Source organism: Aphelocoma coerulescens, chromosome 29 (genome assembly GCF_041296385.1).
Source record: "Aphelocoma coerulescens isolate FSJ_1873_10779 chromosome 29, UR_Acoe_1.0, whole genome shotgun sequence".
NCBI classification, from domain to species: Eukaryota; Metazoa; Chordata; class Aves; order Passeriformes; family Corvidae; genus Aphelocoma; species Aphelocoma coerulescens.
Window position 1 is genome coordinate 2,474,609 of NC_091042.1, and position 22,733 is coordinate 2,497,341.

General features: G+C 60.8%; 1 protein-coding gene across 1 annotated transcript; it reads left to right on the forward strand.

Annotated features, from left to right (window-relative positions):
* The first annotated feature begins 17,374 nt into the window (after positions 1-17,374).
* Positions 17,375-22,483, forward strand: FIGNL2 (fidgetin like 2). Its single transcript, XM_068997728.1, has 2 exons — positions 17,375-17,397; positions 20,264-22,483. The coding sequence occupies exon 2, from the start codon at positions 20,275-20,277 to the stop codon at positions 22,462-22,464; it is 2,190 nt and encodes a 729-aa protein (XP_068853829.1). The 5' UTR covers positions 17,375-17,397; positions 20,264-20,274; the 3' UTR covers positions 22,465-22,483.
* The last annotated feature ends 250 nt before the right edge of the window (positions 22,484-22,733 follow it).

A 22,733-nucleotide genomic window follows, 5' to 3' on the forward strand; every position in this document is an offset into this window, starting at 1 on the left:
TTTTGGGATGCGGTTCTTCGCGAAGGGGGTTGACTCTGAGTGTCGTTTCCCCGGTGAAGTCTCAGGGTTGCACGGCCAGCTCCTGGTTCCGAGCAGCCACGGGACGTGCAGCTCACCAGCAGGCTGGAATTGGTCCTGGGATGGGGAGGGACCCTCAGGGAGCCCCCGATCCTCCTGCCATCCGCGAGGGTTGGACTCCGCGTCTCGCCCCGAATCCCTGTTGGTTGGTGGTAGCATGACGGGGCTGCCGCAGCCTCACGGATGCTGCACCCACCTGTCCAAAGGGTCCAGCACCTCTTTTAAATCCCACCCCGTGAGCAGAGGCTTTGATTGTGGTCTCGGCCGCTCCCCCCCCCGAGCCATCGTGAGATCGTGACGCAGAAAAAACACAGAAACCTCCGTAAATATGGAGCTGTTTCCTGTTGCCGTCACGGTGTCCCCTGAGCAATCAATTTATGGCCCCTAAAGCTCCTCTAAGTGGATTTGGCCTCTCAAGATAAATCTTCTCCCTTTGTGCGTGCAGGCACAGCCCCGGCTCTGTGGCCGCTGCCGCTCAGTCGGGCACTCGGGGGGATTAAACCCCCAAGCCGGGCCTGTCCGAGCCAGCCACGCCAAGCCCCACGCTGGCGGTGGCCCCGCTGGCCCCGTGCTGCCGGCTCATCCCCAAATCGCTCCCACGTCCACTGGAGTAATTTTTTTTTTTTTAATTAAGGGGATGTGTTTGCCCTGGAGAGAGAGAGAGAGAGAGAGAGAGATCTCAGGGCTGAATTGTGATGTTCTGAACAAAGAGCTCCTGGAAGTGCTCTCTCCCTGCTCCCTTCGCAGCAGGGAAAGGCCCAGGGAAGGCGCTTGGGGTGGACGGGGATCCCGGAGCTCATCCCCGCTCGCTGCTTTAAGCGAATAAAGCTGTGAAAGGAGCTTCTGCTTTTTCCACCTCTCGGCTCTTTGGGGCGAAGGGCGTCCCGGTGGTGCCCTGGGGCTTGGAGCTCACCCCTCGTGCCACTCCCGCCCTGCAAAGCCAGGACCACTGACCACCGTTGTCCGCTGATCACCCTTCTCCGCTGACCACCCTCCTCCACTGACCACCCTTCTCCCCTGACCACCCTTCTCTGCTGACCACCCTTCTCCACTGACCACCCTTCTCTGCTGATCACCCTTCTCCCCTGACCACCCTTCTCTGCTGACCACCCTTCTCTGCTGACCACCCTCCTCCCCTGACCACCCTTCTCCCCTGACCACCCTTCTCTGCTGACCACCCTTCTCCACTGACCACCCTTCTCTGCTGACCACCCTTCTCCACTGACCACCCTTCTCTGCTGACCACCCTTCTCCACTGACCACCCTTCTCCCCTGACCACCCTTCTCCCCTGACCACCCTTCTCTGCTGATCACCCTTCTCCCCTGACCACCCTTCTCCCCTGACCACCCTTCTCTGCTGACCACCCTTCTCCCCTGACCACCCTTCTCTGCTGACCACCCTTCTCTTCTGACCACCCTTCTCTGCTGACCACCCTTCTCTTCTGACCACCCTTCTCCACTGACCACCCTTCTCTGCTGATCACCCTTCTCCCCTGACCACCCTTCTCTGCTGACCACCCTTCTCCACTGACCACCCTTCTCTGCTGACCACCCTTCTCCACTGACCACCCTTCTCCCCTGACCACCCTTCTCCCCTGACCACCCTTCTCTGCTGATCACCCTTCTCTGCTGATCACCCTTCTCCCCTGACCACCCTTCTCTGCTGACCACCCTCCTCCCCTGACCACCCTTCTCTTCTGACCACCCTTCTCTGCTGACCACCCTCCTCCCCTGACCACCCTTCTCTGCTGACCACCCTCCTCCCCTGACCACCCTTCTCCCCTGACCACCCTTCTCCAAAAGGCCAAGCTGCCAGCCTGGGGTCACGTCCCCCCTCGCACAGAGAGAGGGAAGGGAACCGAGGCAGCCGCACTCCTCGCTGCAGAGAGGAGCAGAGGGGTTTAATTGCAAGTGGGAGCGGGGCTGCTCAGAGCCCGGGGACGCTCCCCAGCCCCGGCTTGTGCTGGGCTGCAAAAGGCCCTATTAGCTACGCGGATTTTAAGCACAACCAGATGTGGGAGATGAAGCTGTTAAACTCCTTTTGTGCTCTCGGCAGAGGCTGAGGAGGGGCGGGGGGGTCCTGGCTGCCCCCATCACACCCTGCACCCCCTCCTCCCCATCCCACTGCGGTCACTGAAACCAGAGGCTTCACCCAGGCTGGGGAGGGGATGGTGCCACTCAGATACTCCACGTGTTACCCCTAAAACCAGCACCAGGGCTCGTGCCACGAGCTCGGCCCCCGATTTCTGCTTGTTTACAGGCACCACCCCCTCCTCCAGCAACTCAGCACAAACTCTTTGTAAACAGGAGACGCATTCCCAAGGGGAAAACCGCGATTCCTGGAGGCCGAAGGACTTGGCTTCCCAAAAGCACGTCCGAGATTGTCCCTCTTAGGAGTCGGGGCGGTTTTGGTCTCATCACCGGGAGTAGATATCCCTGAATCCTGGGAGAAAGCAGCAAGGATCCAGCAGCCCCACTGCAAATAAATCAGCAGCTCTCTGTGATTTTATGTAACATTAATAAATCAGATAAATGAAAATAGCTCGGGCCTTGTAGGGCATAAATCACCTTCCGCTCTGGCACGGTGCTTTAAAATAATTTGTAGATTGATGGTTGTCAGGCTGAATGAGGGAGCTGGGGGCCTGGGAAGATTTTTAATGACTGCTGTGGGGTAATGTCTCCCCAGGCAGAGTCCCAGCTCCTCCCCTGTTCCCAGTTTGCCAGAAGTGGCTCAGAGGGAACTAACTGGGAGGTTGGAGACAGTGGGAGAGGTCCAGAGCACTGCTGGACACCCCAGGCCTTTGGGCCCTTCGTTGGGGTCGGTGGCTGTTCTGGGCTGTGGTCACCCAGGCTCTGGGTACAAGCTCGTGAGGACCAGCTCACCTTCGTCCACCTGACCTCGGCACGGCCTTGCTGCCAGCATCAGATCTGTGCCCCCATCACGGAGGGCTTTGGAAGAGGCACAACCGGTAGGAAATGTGCCCACGAGCATCAGCGTGGGGCCAGAGCTCCCAGTCCGTCCCCATCGTTGCTGGTGGGACACCGCCGTGAGGCTCCTTGGCCTCGTTTTCCCCACAACATCCCTTCCTAAGGCATCTTGGCTCATTCACCTCTGTTTGCAGCCACACCTGGCCCATGCCCGGCCTCTGTCACCGGTTAAACTGGCACAGCTGGCACCCTTCACCCGCATCCACAGCCTTGGTGCCACCAGCCCTGCCTGGGTGTTGGGGGGACCTCTCAAACCTGCCCGTGCTTGGCCCCAGTGGTGCCCAGTGGTGCCCAGTGGTGCCCAGCGGGTGCCCAGCAGCCGGACACGCTCCCACCACTGACCCCTCGGCTCCTGAGGCGTTGTCCCCCACGCCCACCGTGCCCCGGGAGAGATGAAGTCCAGGACTGCCGTGAGTTTTCTCCACGGTGCCGTGTGTTTTACTGCTCTCGGAGGCGTGAAGAGTTAAGTGCTGGGCTGGAGGGCAACTGCTCCCTGACACAAAGGCAGCGTGTTCCAGCAGGATCAGCTGCTCTGCCCGCAGGAGGGGGCTTCTGGAGGGATCCTGGGGAGGGCTGAGACCTCCCAAAAGCATCAGGAATGTCAGGGCGCTCCCCAGCCGTGCTGCTGAGGGGCCCCTGGGCTGAGCAGAGTCTGGTTCTCGGGGCGTTCGGGCAGACCCCAGCTCGCGGCAGGGCACGGGTGGGATGAAAACGCCTCTCTGCCCATCCTCATCCTCCTCTGCTGGCTCACGGCGATGCAGCCACGTGGCTGACAACACCACCAGGCCTCGAGCTGTGGGTCTGCTCGTCGTTAAGAGCTGGAAGGAGCCGCTCCCCGAAGGCAGCGGGGAGGCAAATTCCCATCTGGCATCTCCCTTCAGTCAAAGCGGGTCCAAACCCCGTCCCATCACTCAGGCACCAGCCACGAGCACCCCAGCTCACCCCCTCACGGCGCTGTGGCCAGACCTGAAACCCCTTTGCAGCAGGAATTTACAGCCGCTCCCCATCCCAAGGGAGGAAGGACATTAAATAATTAGAGGCCTCTTCAATTAATGCCCCTCGCTCGGTGCCAGGCACCCGGAGAGCCGCAGCTGCTCCCAGCCAGGGAAGGACACGTCACCCCTCCGTGAACCGGCAGCGAACATCGGGCACGGCGCGGCCGCAGCCCTCGGATTATCGTGTTTTGGTGTCAAAGCCCGACGTGAGCCGCGGAATGGCAGCTTCCCTGTGGGAGAAGAGAAACCCCAGCGTTCCTAGGGAGGAAGTGTCAGCATGGATTTCTGCTGATGGTTTCTAGCGCTGATCAAACAGGGGGATAATTAACGAATTCGGACTTTTCGATGAGGAGTTTATTTTCTGAAAGGAATCACAGGGAGTGATTAGTGAAAATAAATTGCGCGACCCCGCCGTTCCCGTCCAGCTTTTCCTTGGTTAATGAGGTGAGGTTGAACTCTCCAGGCAGAGCTAGAAATCCGGCTTCCCAGATTAATAAAAGGCAGCTTATACCTAGTGAAACCAGAACCACAGTAAATGTCGTTTTACAGCTCGTTTTATAGCTCCCTGGGATTAGTACCATCAGATACTGGTTTGGGGACAGCCCAAGTCACAGTCCTGTGATCCTGGGAAGTGCTGGCTCCGGAGAACCTGCTGCTGGAGGCTGCTGCAGCCAAATGAATCGGTGTGGTCGAGGGGGGCTGGTGGTCGGCATCTTCGTCAGCAGCTTGGTGGCATCCCGGGAGGTTGAAGCGTGGCATCCCGGGAGGCTGAAGCGTGGCATCCCGGGAGGTTGAAGCGTGGCATCCCGGGAGGTTGAAGCGTGGCATCCCGGGAGGTTGAAGCGTGGCATCCCGGGAGGGCCCGGGCAGAGGTTCCTGCAGCTCCAGCATCTGCCCATGCACAGGGAAGTCTCTCCCGCTCCTGGAAAGAAAAATATGCCCCAATCCCTGAGGGATATGGCACAAAGCTGGGATGAGGGAATAATGCCACGATGTGATTCCGTCAGGGGAGAACCTGGGCTGGATAATTAGAATGGATCAGGGGTTCCGAGAGCAAAAGCGAGGCAGCTGCGAGGCATTCTCGGGGAAAACCCACCCAAAGAGGGGAAATTTGAGGGCCCAAAGAACAGAGCGTTTTGCCTGGAGCCACAGCCCAGCTGAAGCCAAAGAGCAGAGTTTTCAGGGGGTGGATAATGCCTTAATAAACGGGCTGTCCTACGGCCACCTCCCGGTGACACGCTGTCCTTGGGGCAACTGGTTTATTTTGGCACGGTAAACTAATAGTAGGAAAATATTCCAGGTATTTGGGATTTCTCTGAGCGCTGTTTGGCAGCTGAGGAGGACCCAGCCCAGGGCTCCCCGCGTGCCACAGCTGCGTCCTCGGAGGTACGGGCAGGGCTAGAGTTGGGGTGCAGGGGTCAGGATGGGGGAGCCGGGGGACACAGGTCAGGGGTGTTTGGGTTTAGGGGGTCAGGATGGGGGGAGCCGGGGGACAGGGGTCAGGGATGTTGAGGTGGAAGAGTTTGGGGTGCAGGGAAGATGAGAGACACGGCACAGGGATGTCGGGGGGCACGGGGTAAGGACGCTGGGGAGCTGGGGGACAGGATGCAGGGACGCTGGGGTGCAGGGCTCAGGCTGGGGGGAGCATTCCAGAGCCCCTCCTGCAGGGGACAGGGCACAGGGATAGTGGAGGCTGAAGGGAGAGTGGATATAGGATGCCAAGGGCTGGGGTGCCAGGACATCAGGTGCTGGAGCACATGGATTTGGGGATGTTGGGGTGCAGGGAATTGGGGTGCAAGGGCACGGGGGTGCTGGGGACTGGGGTGCTCGCATTCTGGGATGCAAAGGGTCGGGGTGGATGGAAGGTGGGGTGCAGGAGATCGAGGTCCAGGGGTGTTCGGATGCTGGGGTGCAGGGGGTCAGGGTCCGTGGGTGCTGGGGTGCAGGGGGGCAGGATTCATGGGTGCTGGGGTGCAGGAGATCGGGGTCTGTGGGTGCTGGGGTGCAGGAGATCGGGGTCCATGGGTGCTGGGGTGCAGGGGGTCAGGATTCATGGGTGCTGGGGTGCAGGAGATCGGGGTCCGTGGGTGCTGGGGTGCAGGGGGTCAGGGTTCATGGGTGCTGGGGTGCAGGAGATCGGGGTCCATGGGCGCTGGGGTGCAGGGGGGCAGGATTCATGGGTGCTGGGGTGCAGGGGGTCAGGGTCCATGGGTGCTGGGGTGCAGGAGATCGGGGTTCCTGGGCGCTGCAATGCTGGCGTGCAGGGGATTGGGGCGCACGGATGCCGGGCCCCTGGGGTGCAGGGGCGCCGGGATGCTGGGGGGTCACTCTGCGATGCTGAGGGTCAAGGTCCACGTGTGCTGGGGCGCAGGGGTTCGGGCTGCGCAGATCTGCCGGGATCTTGACCACCCGCTCTGCCCCCGGTCCGGAGCGCAGCGCGGACCCCGCCATCCCCGCGCCTTCCCGCCCCGCTCCGCCCCGCCCCGCCGCGGCTCGGGGGCGGGCCGTGGGCGGTGGGCGGTGGGAGGCGGCGGGGGGGGGGGGGGGGCAGCCCCAGCCCAGGCCCCGGCCCCGGCCTCGGCCCCGGCCTCGGCCCCAGCCCCAGCCCAGCGCCGGCCCCAGCCCCAGCCCGGCCCCAGCCCCCGCCGCCCGGGGCCGCCGCGCCGCCCCGCATTGTCCGGGCGGCAGCGCAGGATGCGGCGCCCGGCACGGCCTCCCGGGCTGCGCTAACGGCCCGCCGGCATGAGGAGGTGAGTGCGGCCGGCGTGGGTCGGGGAGGACGGCGGCGGCCCGGCCGAGCATCCCCCGCGCTGCCCGGGATGCGGGCGGATCCCGCCCCGCTGCTGCCGCCGCCGAGCCGCGGTGTGGGGAGAAAGCAGCCGCGCTGCGGAGTGCGGGGGGATCGCGGGGGGATCGCGGGAGGGCCGGGGCTCCGGGTGACCCGAGCGCTCCCGGGGAGCGGGGCAGCCCCCGCTGCCTGGGCCTCTGGCGTTCCCCTCGCTTCTGCCCCCCAAAAAAGGGTGCGGGGGACGCGCTGGTGACATGAGCCTGCCCCAAGCGGGGAGCCGGGTCCCGGGAGGTGTCGGATTCCCAGGCGAGGCTGCTCCCCAGGGGAGGCAGGTCGCTGGGAAGCCTGGCCCCAAGGGCAGCCTGCTCACAGCGGCTAACCTAATCCTAATCCTCAGCCTAACCCTAATCCTAACCCTAACTGAAGCCCAGAGGGTGCACACGGTGCGGTGGATCGGCCGGCCGTCCGTCCGTCCGTCCGTCCATCCATCCATCCATCCATCCGCCCAACCATCCATCCAGCCATCCTTCATTCATTCTATTATCCATCCGTCCGTCCGTCCCTCCTGCCTTGCCCTCCTCCATCCCTCGCCCCCCAGGAACAATGCAGGCTCCCACAGTCGCTGTCGCACGTCAAGCGCACGCCGGAGCGCTCGCCTTCAAAACAGTCGCGGCGTTGAGGAGCTGACTGTGATTTTTAAATAGAAGCCTTGCCCGAAAAGGTCCTTTTTTTGTTTCTGGAAACGGGAATTTTTCGCTCAGGGGACAAGAGGCACTTGGGAAGAACATCAGGAAGGGTTTAAAATCACTCTACCCTCTGTATTCCAGTATAAATTCTCCTGGGTTTGGAGGCGCCATGTGCTGGTTCACATCATTCCTAGTTTTACTCCGGGATCGCAAAAATTAACATTATCTCTAAATGGGTCCTGGTTTTGTGCCAGATTTCAGGCGTGGAAGGGGATTTTGGGCAGAACTCGGGCACGGGCGCTCGGTGTGGACGCGGCTCTCGGTGCGGGGTGCGGGGCGCTGTGGCGGCTCAGGATGGATTCGGGGACGGGAATTGATGAGGTTTCTCCCCGGTTCCTCCCTGTGCTCCGGGCTGCTGCTGCTGTGCGCGGCCAGGGCTCCCCATGTGGGTGCTCCGGGCGCCGCTTTGCTCTCAAGGTGATTCAGAATTGAACATTTCGGTGGGGGCTGAGGCCTGGGAGTTGTTTATCACATTAAACATTTGTTTTAGCTCTCTTCAACAGAAGTGTGTTGACATTTTCTCTTGGGGGACTGCCGGGATAATGAATGGCACGTACTGTATTGTGTTCCTTGGGAAGCCACGGGATCCTGCAATAACATAAACACCCAGGGCTGAATTCATCCCAGAGCCCAGAGGAATGGGCTCAGTGTTTACATCCGCGCCGTCCTGCGCCGCAGCTCTCATTTCAAGTTTCTTATTGATTATGAAAATATCCCTGTTGATACTCATAAATACAGATACATTTATTTTATTGCTGACGGCTGCAGTTTCACTCCCTGCTCCGTGGAAAGCTTTTGTGGAGGGGAAGGAGAGAGCCGGGTGGGTTTTGGGGAGCAGGGCCCTGGGGGGAGCAGCCACTCGCTGTATCCCTGGTCACCATCCATTCCTTTGGAGCAGGGAATGGGGAGCTCTCCCCACTCAGAATTCCTGGAGTGGGGAATGGGGGAGCAGCCTCTGGCTCTCTCCGCTCATGATTCCCGGAGTGGGGAATGGGGGAGCAGCCTCTGGCTCTCCCTGCTCACAATTCCTGGAGTGGAGAATGGGGGAGCAGCCTCTGCCTCTCCCTGCTCACAATTCCTGGAGTGGGGAATGGGGGAGCAGCCTCTGCCTCTCCCTGCTCACAATTCCTGGAGTGGGGAATGGGGGAGCAGCCTCTGGCTCTCCCTGCTCACAATTCCTGGAGTGGGGAATGGGGGAGCAGCCTCTGCCTCTCCCTGCTCATGATTCCCGGGGCAGGGAAGGGTTTTGTACTCACCAGCTCTCCCCGCTCACGATTCCCGGGGCAGGGAAGGGTTCTGTGGCCGCCTTTGTTCTCCCGCCGAGCCCCCGCTGCATTCTTCCCTTTGCCATTATCATTTTGGTTAAACAGAGCGGCGCGTTGTGTACCATATGGATCATGTTAACAATTGCTTATCTGGAGCCGGTGTTTTCTCCTCTCTCCCTCCTTCCCTCCCTCTCTCCCTCCCTCCTCCCTTCCCTCCCTCCTTTTTCCCAGCCCTTTTTCCCCTCCCGAGGGCTGGGTTGGGGTTTTTAACAGCATCTTGGCTTTGGTGCCAGCTGGACGTGGTCCTGTAACCCAAACCTTCCTCGTGTCCTGTCAAAGTTAATTAATTTCCAGGGGAAAATGTGGAATAAACGCCGAGAAATCTCCAAAGCAGGTTTTCCCTGGATGCTCTGGAACATGGAATCCAGTGGTTGAAGAACCCAGCGTGTCTGTGGTTCCCAGCCCAGGGATGAGCTCCCACCTGCTGCAGCTCCCTCCCTTTTCTCCGTCTGGGAGGGGGTGAGAGCTGGGATCTGATGCTGACGGTGCTTGGCATGTTCATACGGCCTGATCCGAGCAGGCTTTTCCCAAATCTCCGCTTCAGGCCACTCCCAGATCCGTATCAAAGCACCTGGATGAGTTGGCTGAAAGCTTTGAGCCCTCACCCCACATCCAACCTCCACTCCCAGCACTTCCAGTAGCCCCAGGAGGAGAAAATCCTACAGGATTTTTGGGTTTTTGTGGGAGGGTGGCCAAATACAGCCGTGAGGGCCCAGCCTTAGGCCAAGAGAGTGGCCACCGTGGATCACCCCTCCTTTCCTCACGGGAAAAATAAACACAAAAGCCGCTGGGAGCGAGCTCCTCCAGAGCTGGCATCGCATCCCAAGCTCGCCGGTGGATGAGAGGGAATAAAGCGATTCTGCACCTCGCTCCCCCCGGACGAGGGCATCTCCAGCGTCCTGTAAAACCTCCCGGCAGGAGCCTGGCGCTGTGTGCCAAGGCATCCGCAGACGCTGCCGGCTTCATTTCCTGTTGATTATTTGTGCATCCTCCCAGCTGAGCAGATATTCCTGAGGGTAGGAACGCCACAGGCAGCCAAACGTTTTCCTCCCTTCCTCCTCTCTCCGCTTTCCCGACGCTTTGAGCTCCTTGCGCCTCCCTGCTTGCGTCTGGAAGGAGATGGCTTTCACGCAGGGAAGGGGAAATCCCTCAACCCGGCGTGTGCGGCGGCAGACGCGGATCGGAGCGAGGATTCCTGACGGGAATTCCCCTCAGAGGACGTCAATGCCCACAGAGAAGCGCTGGTGACCCCGGCCTGGCGCTGCCCCCCGTTTCTGCCCCTCCACACTCTCCGCAGCTCTGCTTTTTGAGCTCCAGGGCTTCCACGGCCGGAGGGGGCTTGGCTGTCCCGAGGCTCCTTCAGTCACGGCGGGGCGAATCCCATCGCGCCCGGCCAGAGGCCGCTGAAGCCTGGCAGCACGCAGGGAGCTCGAGGCATCTCCTCCTCTTCCTCCCTCCTCTGCCGCTTCCTGCTCCGCTGCTGGCAGGACGGAGCCTCCTCTTGTCCTCTTGTGGCAGAAAAAAAGAAGTTTTCTGTCTTTTTGTGGGCGTGGAGGGCGGTGCTGGTAACTCGTGTGCTCGCCAACATCGCAGTGCTCTGGCTCCGGGAGGCTCATCCCGGGTGGTGGTACTGGTGGTGCTGGTGGTACTGGTGGTACTGGTGGTACTGGTGGTAGTATTGGTGGTACTGGTGGTGGTACTGGTGGTGCTGGTGGTAGTATTGGTGGTACTGGTGGTGGTACTGGTGGTGCTGGTGGTGCTGGTGGTACTGGTGGTGATACTGGTGGTGGTACTGGTGGTACTGGTGGTACTGGTGGTGCTGGTGGTGGTACTGGTGGTGCTGGTGGTGGTGCTGGTGGTGCTGGTGGTGCTGGTGGTAGTATTGGTGGTGATGGTGGTGGTGCTGGTGGTGGTGCTGGTGGTGCTGGTGGTGCTGGTGGTAGTATTGGTGGTACTGGTGGTGGTACTGGTGGTGATACTGGTGGTGCTGGTGGTGATACTGGTGATGGTACTGGTGGTGGTACTGGTGGTGCTGGTGGTATTGGTGGTGATCCTGGCTGGTACTGGTGGTACTGATGGTACTGGTGGTACTGGTGGTGGTACTGGTGGTGGTACTGATGGTGGTACTGGTGGTGCTGGTACTGATGGTGATACTGGTGGTACTTGTGCTGGTGATGATACTGGTGGTGATACTGGTGATGCTGGTGGTACTGCTGGTGGTACTGGTGGTGGTGCTGGTGGTACTGGTGGTGCTGGTGGTACTGGTGGTACTGGTGGTACTGGTGGTGCTGGTGGTGCTGGTGGTACTGGTGGTGGTACTGGTGGTGCTGGTGGTGCTGGTGGTGCTGGTGGTACTGGTGGTACTGGTGGTACTGGTGGTGGTACTGGTGGTACTGGTGGTACTGGTGGTGGTACTGGTGGTGGTACTGGTGGTACTGGTGGTACTGGTGGTACTGGTGGTGGTACTGGTGGTGGTACTGGTGGTACTGGTGGTACTGGTGGTACTGGTGGTGGTACTGGTGGTGGTACTGGTGGTGCTGGTGGTACTGGTGGTACTGGTGGTGGTACTGGTGGTGGTATTGGTGGTGCTGGTGGTACTGGTGGTACTGGTGGTGGTACTGGTGGTGACACACGTGCCAGAGGTGTCACCCCGTTCCGCACAAGGGGAGCTGTTGGGACTGAACCTCCGGAGTCTCGAGCAGGAACGTTCCCGCTGCTGGATCAGCGGCCCAGCAGGGAGCACACAAGTTCTCCCCAGTGTCAGCCAGGGCAATTCCCAGTTCTCCAAACCAGTTTCTCCCCTCGCAAAGCTTTCCCACTGTGAGTTCGCTACCACAATGACCCCTCCAGTGCCGGTTTTTCCTTTGGATTTGGCTCATTCCTGTCGTGGGAGGATTCTCCCCTTTCCTTCCTCGTGCTGCAGAGTCCCGAGTGGGATCCTGCATCTTCCTCCGCTCCGGGAATCCCATCCTGGACGTGCAGAGGCTGCTGGTGCCGGCGTGGGGCTGCTCGGAGCCGTGGCTCTGGGAGCAGGAGTTGGAAGCCGGCTCCAGCTCTCCGCAGCAGAGTTTGTTTTGCTGCGCGATGGGGGAGTTGTAAAAGCTCTCCCGGCCTTGTGTCCCAACAGCAGCCGGAGTTAATGTTGGTTCAACGGTGCCGATGGCCCGGGCAACCCCCCCAGCCCAGGGCCTGCCCGCGGTCCCTTATCAGCAGCCCCAGATCTTTATGGTGGCCCTGATAAAGGCGCCGAGGCCTTGCGGGAGAGCGGGGAGGATGCGAAGGAGAGGTTCTGCTGCTGGCTCCTTTCTCCTGAGGACAGGCGCCTCAAGCAGGGAGAAAGCAGAAAGGTTTGTTTAATTACAGTGGTGCCAGCGTGGCCTGTGCCGTGGTGGTGCCCTGGGGGGGCCCTCGCCCTGGGCCGGGGTGCTGGGGTGTGTCCCTGCACCAGGATGACGGGGTGTCCTCCCCGGCTGCGATGTCAGAGCGGCCTCTCTGCGCAAGATGTGAAGAAGGTGTCCCCAGGGTGGGGTGCTGGGGTCTCTTCCCTGGGGTGTCCTCCCTGGACTGAGATGTTGGGATGTCCTCCCTGGTCAGAACGCTGGGGTCTCCTCCCTGGTCAGAACACTGGGGTCTCCTCCCTGGTCAGGACGTTGGGGTCTCTTCCCTGGATTGAGGTGCTGGGGTCTCCTCCCTGGTCAGGATGTTGGGGTCTCCTCCCCAGATCAAGGTGCTGGGGTCTCCTCCCTGGTCAGGATGTTGGGGTCTCTTCCCTGGATTGAGGTGCTGGGGTCTCTTCCCTGGATCGAGGTGCTGGGGTCTCCTCCCTGGTCAGGACATTGGGGTCTCCTCCCTGGATCGAGGTGCTGGGGTCTCCTCCCTGGACTGGGAGGATGAGGTGCCCTCCCCAGGGTGGGCTGCACTCCCACCGCGCTGCTGGGCCGGCGGAGCTGTGGTACCCTCAGGTTTTCCCTCCAGAGAGAAAAGAGCCGGTGTGTGGTTTTTTTCCTTCCATTTTTCCCCCCACGAAAGTGAAAACAAAGGTCAGGACAAACTGCACTTTAACCCACGCTTGTCTTCCCTACCAAACAACCAGCTGAGCAGCAGCCGGCTGAGGAGCGCTGCCCCGCTCCGCACCAAGGCTCCGCGGTGGAAATAACGCGAGCTGTGCCGCTGCCTCCGGGCCGGGGGGACTCTGGAGCTGGATCTTCTCCCTGTGATTGATCTCCCCCGGCTTCCGAGGGGCAGCGGGAGCGGCCGCGGGGTGCTTTGTGCGCAGAGCCAGCCGCAGGGAAGGGATGCTCCCAGCAGAGGCTTTTTCCTCCCTTCGCAAAGGCTCTGCGGAGCCCTTGACTCCGGTGGCTGTGTCCCGCTGCTCCCGGAGTGGGATAATGTGGGTGTAATTGACGGGGAGAGGACTAATGGCTGCAGAAATGTGTAATTAAAGGCCAGGGGTGACGTGCAGCGCGGTTGGGCCACGCGCGGGGGGTTACAGAGGTTGAGTGTGTTTTGAAGGGCTCGTCCTGCGGCTCGCCCTGCTTGGGGCGGATGGAAGCAGGGAGGGTTGGGGTGCAGGAGTTTCTGACCCGTTCTGGCATCCCTGCGACCTCAGGTCCTGCCTCTCATCCCCCCGTCCCAGCCGCGAGCTCCAGCCGCCTCCTCCTCCCTCCCAACGCTGGGTCGGGCCACGCGTTGCCGACATAAATCCGCTGGAATTCCAGCGTGGATTGAAACTCCAGGTTGGACTCGGCCAGAGCTGGGAGCTGCTGGGCTGGGACCACGGCTCTGAGCCTTCCTGGGGACCCTCGGGGCTGCACCCCAATCCCCGGTAATGGGCAGGACCTTGTGTCCAGGACTGGATTTTGGGAACCCGAGCCGTGGCCTCCTGGCTCCGGATGTGCCAGCGGTGGGAAGCCGGGTACCAGTTCCCAAAACACGATCACTACCGATCTGACCTTGGGCTGTTCCCATCCTCCTCCTCCACCTCCTCCTCCTCCTCCTCCTCGTGATTACTTTTTAATGAGCGGCTGCTGAAAAGATAGGAAAAGGAATTGTTTCTGCTCTAGGATCAGCTCGAGGGGACGGGAGCGGCGCTGCCCCGCTGGGTGCGCTCCCGGCACCAGATTTCCCCCTTTCCCTGCAGTGCCTTTGCCCCGACGCTGCTTCCACCCGATATTCTTTAACATTCCGTGGTTTATTGGGCAGCAGCCTTGTGGTGGCAGGGTCGAGGCGTTTAAACCCGGTGGTATAAATATTTGTATGAATATAAATGCAAACCCTGTGGTAGATATAGATATATATATAAAATATAGTGATATATAAATATAAACTGGAATAAATAAATATATACGTGTAGATGATATATTTCTATGTATATTTCTATGTATAATGGTGTGTGGTTATAGTTGGCTGATAAGAGCCCCGGGTCTGTGCAATCCCAGGGTGTAGAAGGTGGGTGCTGTAGGGGTGGATGCTCCAAGCATGGAACAGGGTCCCCAAAATCCATCCATCGTCCCCAAAATCCAGCCATCGTCCCCAAAATCCATCCATTGTCCCCAAAATCCAGCCATGGTCCCCAAAATCCATCCATCCCTCCAAGTAGAGGTAGCCACAGCCTCGGGCTTGGGTGAAGGCAGCAGTGCCAGCAAAGAAAGAAGCCAAAAAAGGGAACTTCTGGAAAATCCATTAGTGAATGGAGTGCAGGAGGGAGCCGGGCTTTTCAGGCTGCCGAGGCGGTGTTTAAAAAAGAATCCGCAAGTCAAAAGGCTTGTGAAAACAAAAGCCACCACAGAGAGAGGCCTCCCCCCGGCCCGGTGGGGCTGCGATGGAGCCCCCAGGGACGGGAACGGGATCCATCATCCTGCAGGGCTGGCGGTGCTGAGAAAGGAGATGCAGAAATGATGCCAAAAGAGGAGGTTTCGCTCGCTTCCCTTGGGAGCGCGCTGCCCAGCAGGCACCGAGGCAGGAAACACGAGGGCGCTGGCGGTGCTGGGTGGGGCTGGGAGGCTCCCCGGTGTCGGCCTTAATTAATTAACCCGTAATTAAGGTTCCTTCGTTCCGCGGGGCCGAGGAGCCGGAGCGTTGCTGCTGCTGCTGCCAACGCGGACGGTGCGCGGGGGGCGATGATGTCCCGCAGCCCCCCACCCTTACCCCAGCCCCGGGGTGCGCTCGGAGATGGATCCGGGGCTGGGGGCTCCGGCTTCGGACCCTGGATCTGAGCAGCACCCGTGGGACCCTGGGACACGCTGAGGCTTCTCCCACACCCTGCGGGGAGCCGGGGAGCTGAGTGGGGGCTCAGCTGAGCTCAGCCGCGCTCCGGGGGAAATTCTCCTTCCCTGCTGAGCCTCGTCCTTCGGGCAGCGTGCTGGTGGAGCCCGCGGCGCTGGGATGTCACCCCGAGGAGGGTCCCGCAGCACTCAGGGCAGGAGAGCGTCGGCTGATGGAGGCAGCGTGGCTGGAGGAGGGATGCTGTCCCAGGGAGCTGCGAGTGGGCAGCGCCGTGATGGATTAAGGGGTTCATGAATAGTTTGGAATTAATTAATGCTCATCCTTGGTGCCGTGGAGGGAGCAGGGCTGCGGCAGCTCCACCGTCCCGAGCCAAGCAAGCGGCTGAGCAGTTTTGTCCTGGGCTCCCGGGGGTGATGCAGGGCTGAAGCCCGGATCTCAACAGCCTCGAGAGTCCGGGAGACCTGGAGATGTCCAGAAAAATAGAAATGGCAAAAATGGGGTTTTATACTCTCTTAGGTCCATTTTTCGTAGGTCTGTTGGATTTAATTTTGGTTTGGTTTGGTTTATTTTGCTTTATTTAATTTCACTTTATTTCACTTCATTGTATTTTATTCCATTTTGTTTTATTTCATTTAATTATTTCTTTATCTTATTAATTTCTTTTATTTTATATTTATATTTTTATTTTTATTTTTATTTTTATTTTTATTTTTATTTTTATTTTTATTTTTATTTTATTTATGTTTTATTTTTATTTTTGTTTTAATTTTATTTTATTTTTATTTTATTTTAATTTTGGTTTGGTTTATTCTCTTTTATTTTATTTTACTTCATTTCATTTTATTTAATTTTATTTTGGTCTTCTCTTCTCTTCTCTTCTCTTCTCTTCTCTTCTCTTTTCCTTTTTTCTTTCCTTTTTTCTTTTCTTTTTTCTTTTCTTCTTTCTTTTCTTTTTTTCTTTTCTTTTTTCTTTTTTTTTCTTTTCTTTTTATCTTTTCTTTTTTTCTTTTCTTTTTTTCTTTTCTTTTTTTATTTTCTTTTTCTTTTTTCTTTTCTTTTTTCTTTTCTTTTTTTCTTCTCTTTTTTCTTTTCTTTTTATCTTTTTTTTTTCTTCTGTTTTATTTTATATTTCATTCTATTCTATTCTATTCTATTCTATTCTATTCTATTCTATTCCAGTTTTTCTCCCACCTGTCTTCTACTGAAGCGTAGAGCAAAATTCCTCCGATCCAGCTCTTGCACCACCTCCTTGCTACCAGCGCCCGGCTTTTCCTGCCGTGTCCCCTCACTCCCGGAATTCCCGGGCCGTGGGTCCCTCCCTCCCCGGGCCGTGGGGTCTCTCCGGCCGTGGCAGATGGGCCGTGGGGGTCTCTCCCGGCTGCTCAGCTGCTGCCAGGCCCGGCCGATCCGGATGCATTTTTCATTCAGCGGCCGGGGCTGGGGAAGGACAGATGGACAACGGCCCATTGGTCACTCCCGGCCTGTGCTGGTGTCCAGCTGCTCTGCACTTGATATATGAGTTGCCGGAGCGGACACTGGAGCCTTGGGATCAGCCTGGGATGAGGCCGCTCCTCCTGGGAATGGGAGTGGGTGCAGGGGGAGCCAGCCCCGATCCTTTTAGCCCCGCTCTGATTCCAATCCCGCCCCTGGCTCTGTCAGCGCCCTGAGGAGGGGACAGGGAACGTCTCTGCAGCCAAACACCCTGAATTCACCTGGGAAAACTCGGCCTTTGCTGAGGAATCCCTGCCCAGCTCGGGCTGAGGCCGGAGCCCCGCGCCCCGTGCCGCTGCTGCTGGGGTCGTGGCCGGGCTGTGCCGCGCCCTGAGTGCGGCTTTGTGCCCTCTGTGCCCCGATCTTGCCTTTGGGACCGGCTCTGCCGGGCTGTTCTGCCTGTTCCAGACCCGCCGTGCCGGGGTTTGCTGGCGATGACGGGAATCTGGCCTCAGCCCGGGTATCGACGCGCCAAAATGTTGCTCTAACTCCCAGCGTTAGGGCAAGAGCGGCTCCGAGGCGCTGCCACCAGCCTCAGGTTCTCCATGAGGGTCAGAGCAGCGTCTGCCGAGGTCGTAATTCTGGCTCACAGCCCTGATTTCACTCGGACGGTGCCGCTGCACTCGCCCTACGCTGCTGCGAGGAGTCAGGGATGAGCTCCGGAGCTCCAGTGCTCTGCTTCAGGCAGCTGAAGCCCAAAAGGTCATCAGGAAACGCATCATTTAGAAGAAGAAGTCCTTCCCGCTGCTGGGCAGACTTGGGTAAGCCTCTTCTCTCCTCCTCCTCGTCCAGGCCCACCGCCGGGCGTGCAGATCCGCACGGAAGGTGCACCACGCAGGTCCCAGGGATGGGAAATCTGGGTTGTCAGGGCTTGGGAGAGCAGTGAGGGCCCTCAGCTCGGGCTGGGCTGTGGAAGGAGACCGCAGCACCCCAGCTCGCTCCTTCCCGGCCTGAAGCTCGCCCGGTGGAGCATTAAAACCCGGGGAGGTCGGGCAGCCCCTCAGAGCAGCGCAGCTTTCGGCAGCACCGCCGCAGGGATTCCAGGGGTCATGAAAACTGCTCGGTGCATTCTGGAAGAAGCTTGGATCCTCCGAGCTGACGGAGGAGGAGGCAGCAGCACGATGACCGTGGCGCAGGGGACGGAGGCGGCTCGGCAGCTCCTCCTGGCACCCAAGGGCTGGGATGCTGCTGCCGGGCAGCGTGGGCTGTCCGAAGGGGTGAGACCCATCTGGATCACTCCTTCCATGAGCCAGTCCCTCTTCCTGGGGCTCGGGGGAGTTGGACGGCCTTTAAACCCCAGCTTCAGTGCATCCTCAGCCTGAACGTGTTTGCTCTTCTCTCCTTTTCTGCCCTCCAAATCTGCCGGAGCCCTCTCTTGATCCCCCCGGGGATGCGGGGTGGGCGCAGCCATCTGCGGGTGCTGCCCGTGGGTCATTCCGGTGGGGATTTTTCCCCGAGTTTTTTACACAGCAGCGTCGGCACCGCGTGCCTGGGGCCGGGGCACACGTGCACACGCGTGTGCGCATCCGTGGCCGTGCCCTGCCCACGAGGGCTGAGGAGGGGCCGTGCCTCTTCCAACAAAGCCACCCCGCTCTGTGATGCTGCTCTGGGGCTGCCCTGCATCCCACGGCCTCGTGGCTGCAGCTTTTCCCAGGGGGAGGCAGCGCACCCCATCCCCATCCCCATCCCCATCCCCGTCCCCATCCCCATCCCCATCCCCATCCCCATCCCCATCCCCATCCCCATCCCCATCCCCACGCCGAGCCGTTGGACACCCTCAGTGGTGCGCCCGCTAAAAACCCCCGAACAAAAGCCCAGTTCAGACTCGCTGCTGAATAGATTAACAAGATTTCCATAATTAGGGCGGGCGGGAACAATAGGATTCTCCCTGCCCAGCCCCCCTGCCCGCCTTTGTCTTGTGCTGGGGATAATGGGCAGCAGCGAGGGTGGGAACCGGCCCGGCCATTTGGTCACTGGACAGTAATTTTCTCACACTGCCAAGGGGAGCATTGAAACATCTGTCCCGCTCCGCCACTCATTCACGTCCCGTTTCAGCCCTGACAGCTCCTCCCTGCCCGCCGCCCTCCCCCTCTGTGGGTTTTCCACGGATTTGGGTTTTTCTTCCCCCAAACGCATCCTGTCTTTAAGGGGTTGCCTGGGGATTGCAAAGCCGTGCCTGTGCATCCCCCCGCTGCCCTGCTCCTTGCAGCAGCTCTGGGGCGTGGGGATGGAGCTGGAGGAGCTGTGCCGCTGCGGTGGGCTTCCAACCACGCGCCGTGGCCGTGGCCACCCTCTTCCAGGCTTTCGGAAAAGCGATTCCATCCGTGGCCCGTGTCGGGATGCCAGCTTTTTAAGCGGTGGCTGAGCAGTGGGGTTGGGGCGTGGGGGTCAATCCGGGGTTGGAGAAGCCGGGAGTTCCCGGTTGCTGCGCAGGGTCTGTGTCCGTGCCAGGCTGTGGGGATGCTGCTCCTGCTGCCACGGGCCCTAGTACGGGCACGGAGGTGGGTTTCCTTGGGCCGGGGGCTGCCAGGTGCTCCCATCTCCGGGAGGGACTGGTGAGGGTGGCTGTCTCTGCCTCCTCTCCTGGGCAGCTGCTCCCTGACCTCGCAAGGCTGGGAATGCCACTGGGATTTGCGGGTTGGGCTGGTGGCACCTCATTCCTGCCGAGCCGATGCTGCAGTGGTCAGACAGCTCTCCTGGTGCCCCCAAATCCCTGCATCCCGGGCACTTGCAGCCGGATGTTTCTGCTGCACTCTGCACCCACCGAGCAAGGATGGAAACTCCTGCTGGTTTAATTCCTTAAAAACCCCCAAAATTAAGGAAAATGTCTTATTCGTCACAGAATCAGCGAAATGCTCATTTTTCCCTTTAGATCTCCCGGGTACCTTTGCCCCCCGTGCCCAGCCAGCCCCGTGGGCAGCTCCAGGAGGATGCGCCGTGCGTTGATCCGCCAGGAGCTCTTTGATAATGACCGTAAATGCAGGGAGAGGCCAGCTCACCCCACACGGAGCCGCCCTCTAAATCCTCTTGTGGAAGTTCGGTATCCAAAGTGGAAGCACAAGTGCCCTATAAGTCAATTAAAGCATTAAGTAATCTTATTGTGCGGGGGCCACAAAGTGGCTTAAAGGCTGCGGGCAGCGAGTGAGAGGGGCACGAGGTCCCCGCCCGGCTCTGGCGTCAGCGTCCCCCGAGGCACTGGACGTGGGGCTGAGGGGGGACCACAGTGGTTGCTGGAGCAAGAGAGGGTGATACCAACCTCAGCAGGAGGTGCCCACGGTCAAGGGGGTTTCAGGGTGGAAGAATTCCTGCCCAAAAAGCGTTGTCAGGCATTGGATTGGGGTGGACAGGGGCGTGCTGGAGTCCCCATCCCTGGAGGTGGTCAGGGAGCAGCTGGATGTGGCACTCAGTGCTCTGGTCTGGGTGGCAAGGCGGGGATTGGTCAAAGCTTGGACTCGATGATCCTGGAGGTCGTTCCCGACCTCAGCGATCCTGTGAATATCCGGAGTTGGATGAAGCAGGTGTTCACAGCCCGGGGCTGCGATGGGGTGCAGGACAGGGCAGGTTTGGGGATGCTCCACGCAGAGTTCCTGTTGTGCTGCTCTCACCTGTGCTGTGCTGTCCCCACAGGTCTGTCGAAGATGCACTGGTCACCAGAGCATGCCCAGTCCCTGAACCAGTGGCCGGAGCAGCACCTGGACGTCTCCTCCACGACCTCCTCGCCAGCCCACAAGTCCGACCTGTACCCCAGCGCCCGCCAGCGCTTCAACTACGCCTGGGCCAACGATGACATCTCAGCGCTCACAGCCTCCAACCTCCTCAAGAGGTACGCCGAGAAGTACTCGGGGGTGCTGGACGCGCCCTACGAGCGCCCGACGCTCAGCGGATACGGGGACGGCGCCTTCGGGCCCGTTAACGGCCAGAAGGGGGACGGGGAGCCCTGGCCAGGGGCACACGGCTCTGACGGCACCTACCCCCTGACCCCCATCCACGATGGCCTCCCCGGTGCCAAGGGGGTGGTGCCGCCGGCTGTCCCTGCCGGCAGCGGGGCCATCGGGCTTGGCGGCTCGCCGGTGGTGTCAGCCAACCTCGCCGATCCCGTGTACCCCGGGAACTCCTGCGGAGCAGCCGCTGCCGGCTCTGGGGGGCTCGGGGCATCTCAGGAGTACCCCTCAGGCTACGGTGGCACCTACTTGCCCTCCAGCTACTGCACCCAGCCAGCGGCAGCGCTTCCCCCCCCGCACCCTCCTGCCCTCCACAGCTCAGGGCTCCTGCAGCCCCCACACCCCTCGCCCGCCCTGGTGCCGGGCTACGGCTCCTCCGGCCCCATGTACAACTACGCCGCCAGCAGCTACCCGCCACAGCCGGGCTACGGGGGCATCCACCCGCCTCACCCCTCTGCCTCCTACCTGCCCTCCGGCATCGCGGCACCCACCCCCATCCCGGCCCCGCCGCCCACTGCCCGCCCGCCGGGGGTCCCTGGCTACGGCTACCAGGGCGCTGGCTTGGGGCCCCTGGCCGTGCCACCCCTGGGCACCGAGGCGGCAGGCACGCTGAAGAGGAAGGCGTTCGACATCGGCGGGGAGGACGACGGGGAGGGCAGGTACAGGAAATACAGCTACGAGCAGCCAAAGTCCCCCTACCCCATGTCGGACAACGGGGAGTGCCGGGGGAACGGCTTCAGCGGCAGCGGCGAGTCCCCCCAGGTGGCCTTCAAGCCCGGGAAGCGGCCGGCGGGAGCTGGGAACAGCGAAGAACACGGCGGCAAGTACGGCGGGCAGCAGATGAAGGGCATGGTCTCGCCGTCCTACGGCGCCAGGGACGCTCCCCTGCGGCCGGCAGAGCCCTTCGAGAAGTTCAGCCCCCCCCTTGCCAACGGGGAGCGGCCGGCCGAGCCAGGGGCCCCCTTCCCGCTGCGCCTGCCTTCCAAAGCACTGGTGTTCGGCGGTGCCCCGCTGGAGGAGCAGCCCAAGAACGTCGACCCGCTGGTGCTGGAGCTGGTGAACACCAAGGTGGTGGAGCGGGGGCCGCCGGTGCAGTGGTCGGACATCGCCGGGCAGGTCTCCGTGAAGGCGGCCATCGAGGAGGAGCTGGTGTGGCCCATCCTGCGCCCCGGCACCTACAGCGGCACGAGCCACCCGCTCCGCACCCTGCTGCTCTTCGGGCCCCGTGGAACAGGGAAGACGCTGCTGAGCCGCTGCATCTCCACCCAGCTGGGCTCCACCCTGCTGAGGCTCAGCGGCACCACCCTGCTCTCCACCTGGAAGGCCGAAGCCGAGAAGATCCTGCAGACCGTGTTCTTCGTGGCCAACTGCCGGCAGCCCGCCGTGGTGCTCATCACCGAGGCCGAGTCCTTGCTGGCGGCCCGGGCGGGCGAGGACGGCAGCCAGGTGAGCAACCTCAAGTCCCAGCTCCTCTCCTACCTGGACAACGTGGCTACCTCATCCGAGCAGAACGTGGTGGTCATCGGCACCACGGCCCGGCCGGGCAGCATAGACGAGGCGTCGCACCGGCGCTTCGGCACGCGGCTGTACATCCCGCCGCCGGACGGCGCGGCACGGCGGCACATCCTGCGCCAGGCGCTGGCCCAGCAGAGCTGCTGCCTGAGCGAGCGGGAGCTGGCGGCGCTGGCGCAGCGCACCGAGAGCTTCTCCGGCGCCGAGCTGCTGCGGCTCTGCCAGCACGCCGGGGCCGCTCGCCGCGCGCTCACCGGACCCCCCACCTGCTACCAGGACCTGGAGAAGGCGTTCTGCAAGGTGCGCCCCGCCGCCTCGCAGAAGGAGCTGGACTTGTTCCTGGAGTGGGATAAGATGTACGGCACCAGGCACTGACGGCAGCGGGGCAGCGGGGACGGACCCCGAGGCGGCGGGGGCGGGTTTGGGACGGGGATTAGGGTCCGGTTCTGCGAGTGGGGTCGGGTCCCTGCTCCCGAAGCGCAGGGGACGCCGGCCAGCCCTGCCGGCAGCACCACGTTCCTCACCTTGCCCGTGTCGGACTCGCCCGGGGATGTCCCGCGCCGTGGCTTTTCGGGAGCGTCGCCCACGACTCAGGATAAGCTATTTATTGTTTTCCCCACCGTCCGTCCCCGGAGCGGCGCTGC

Excerpts from the sequence above, each read along its gene's own strand:
- FIGNL2 (XM_068997728.1), top strand. The coding sequence starts at position 20,275 with ATGCACTGGTCACCAGAGCATGCCCAGTCCCTGAACCAGTGGCCGGAG.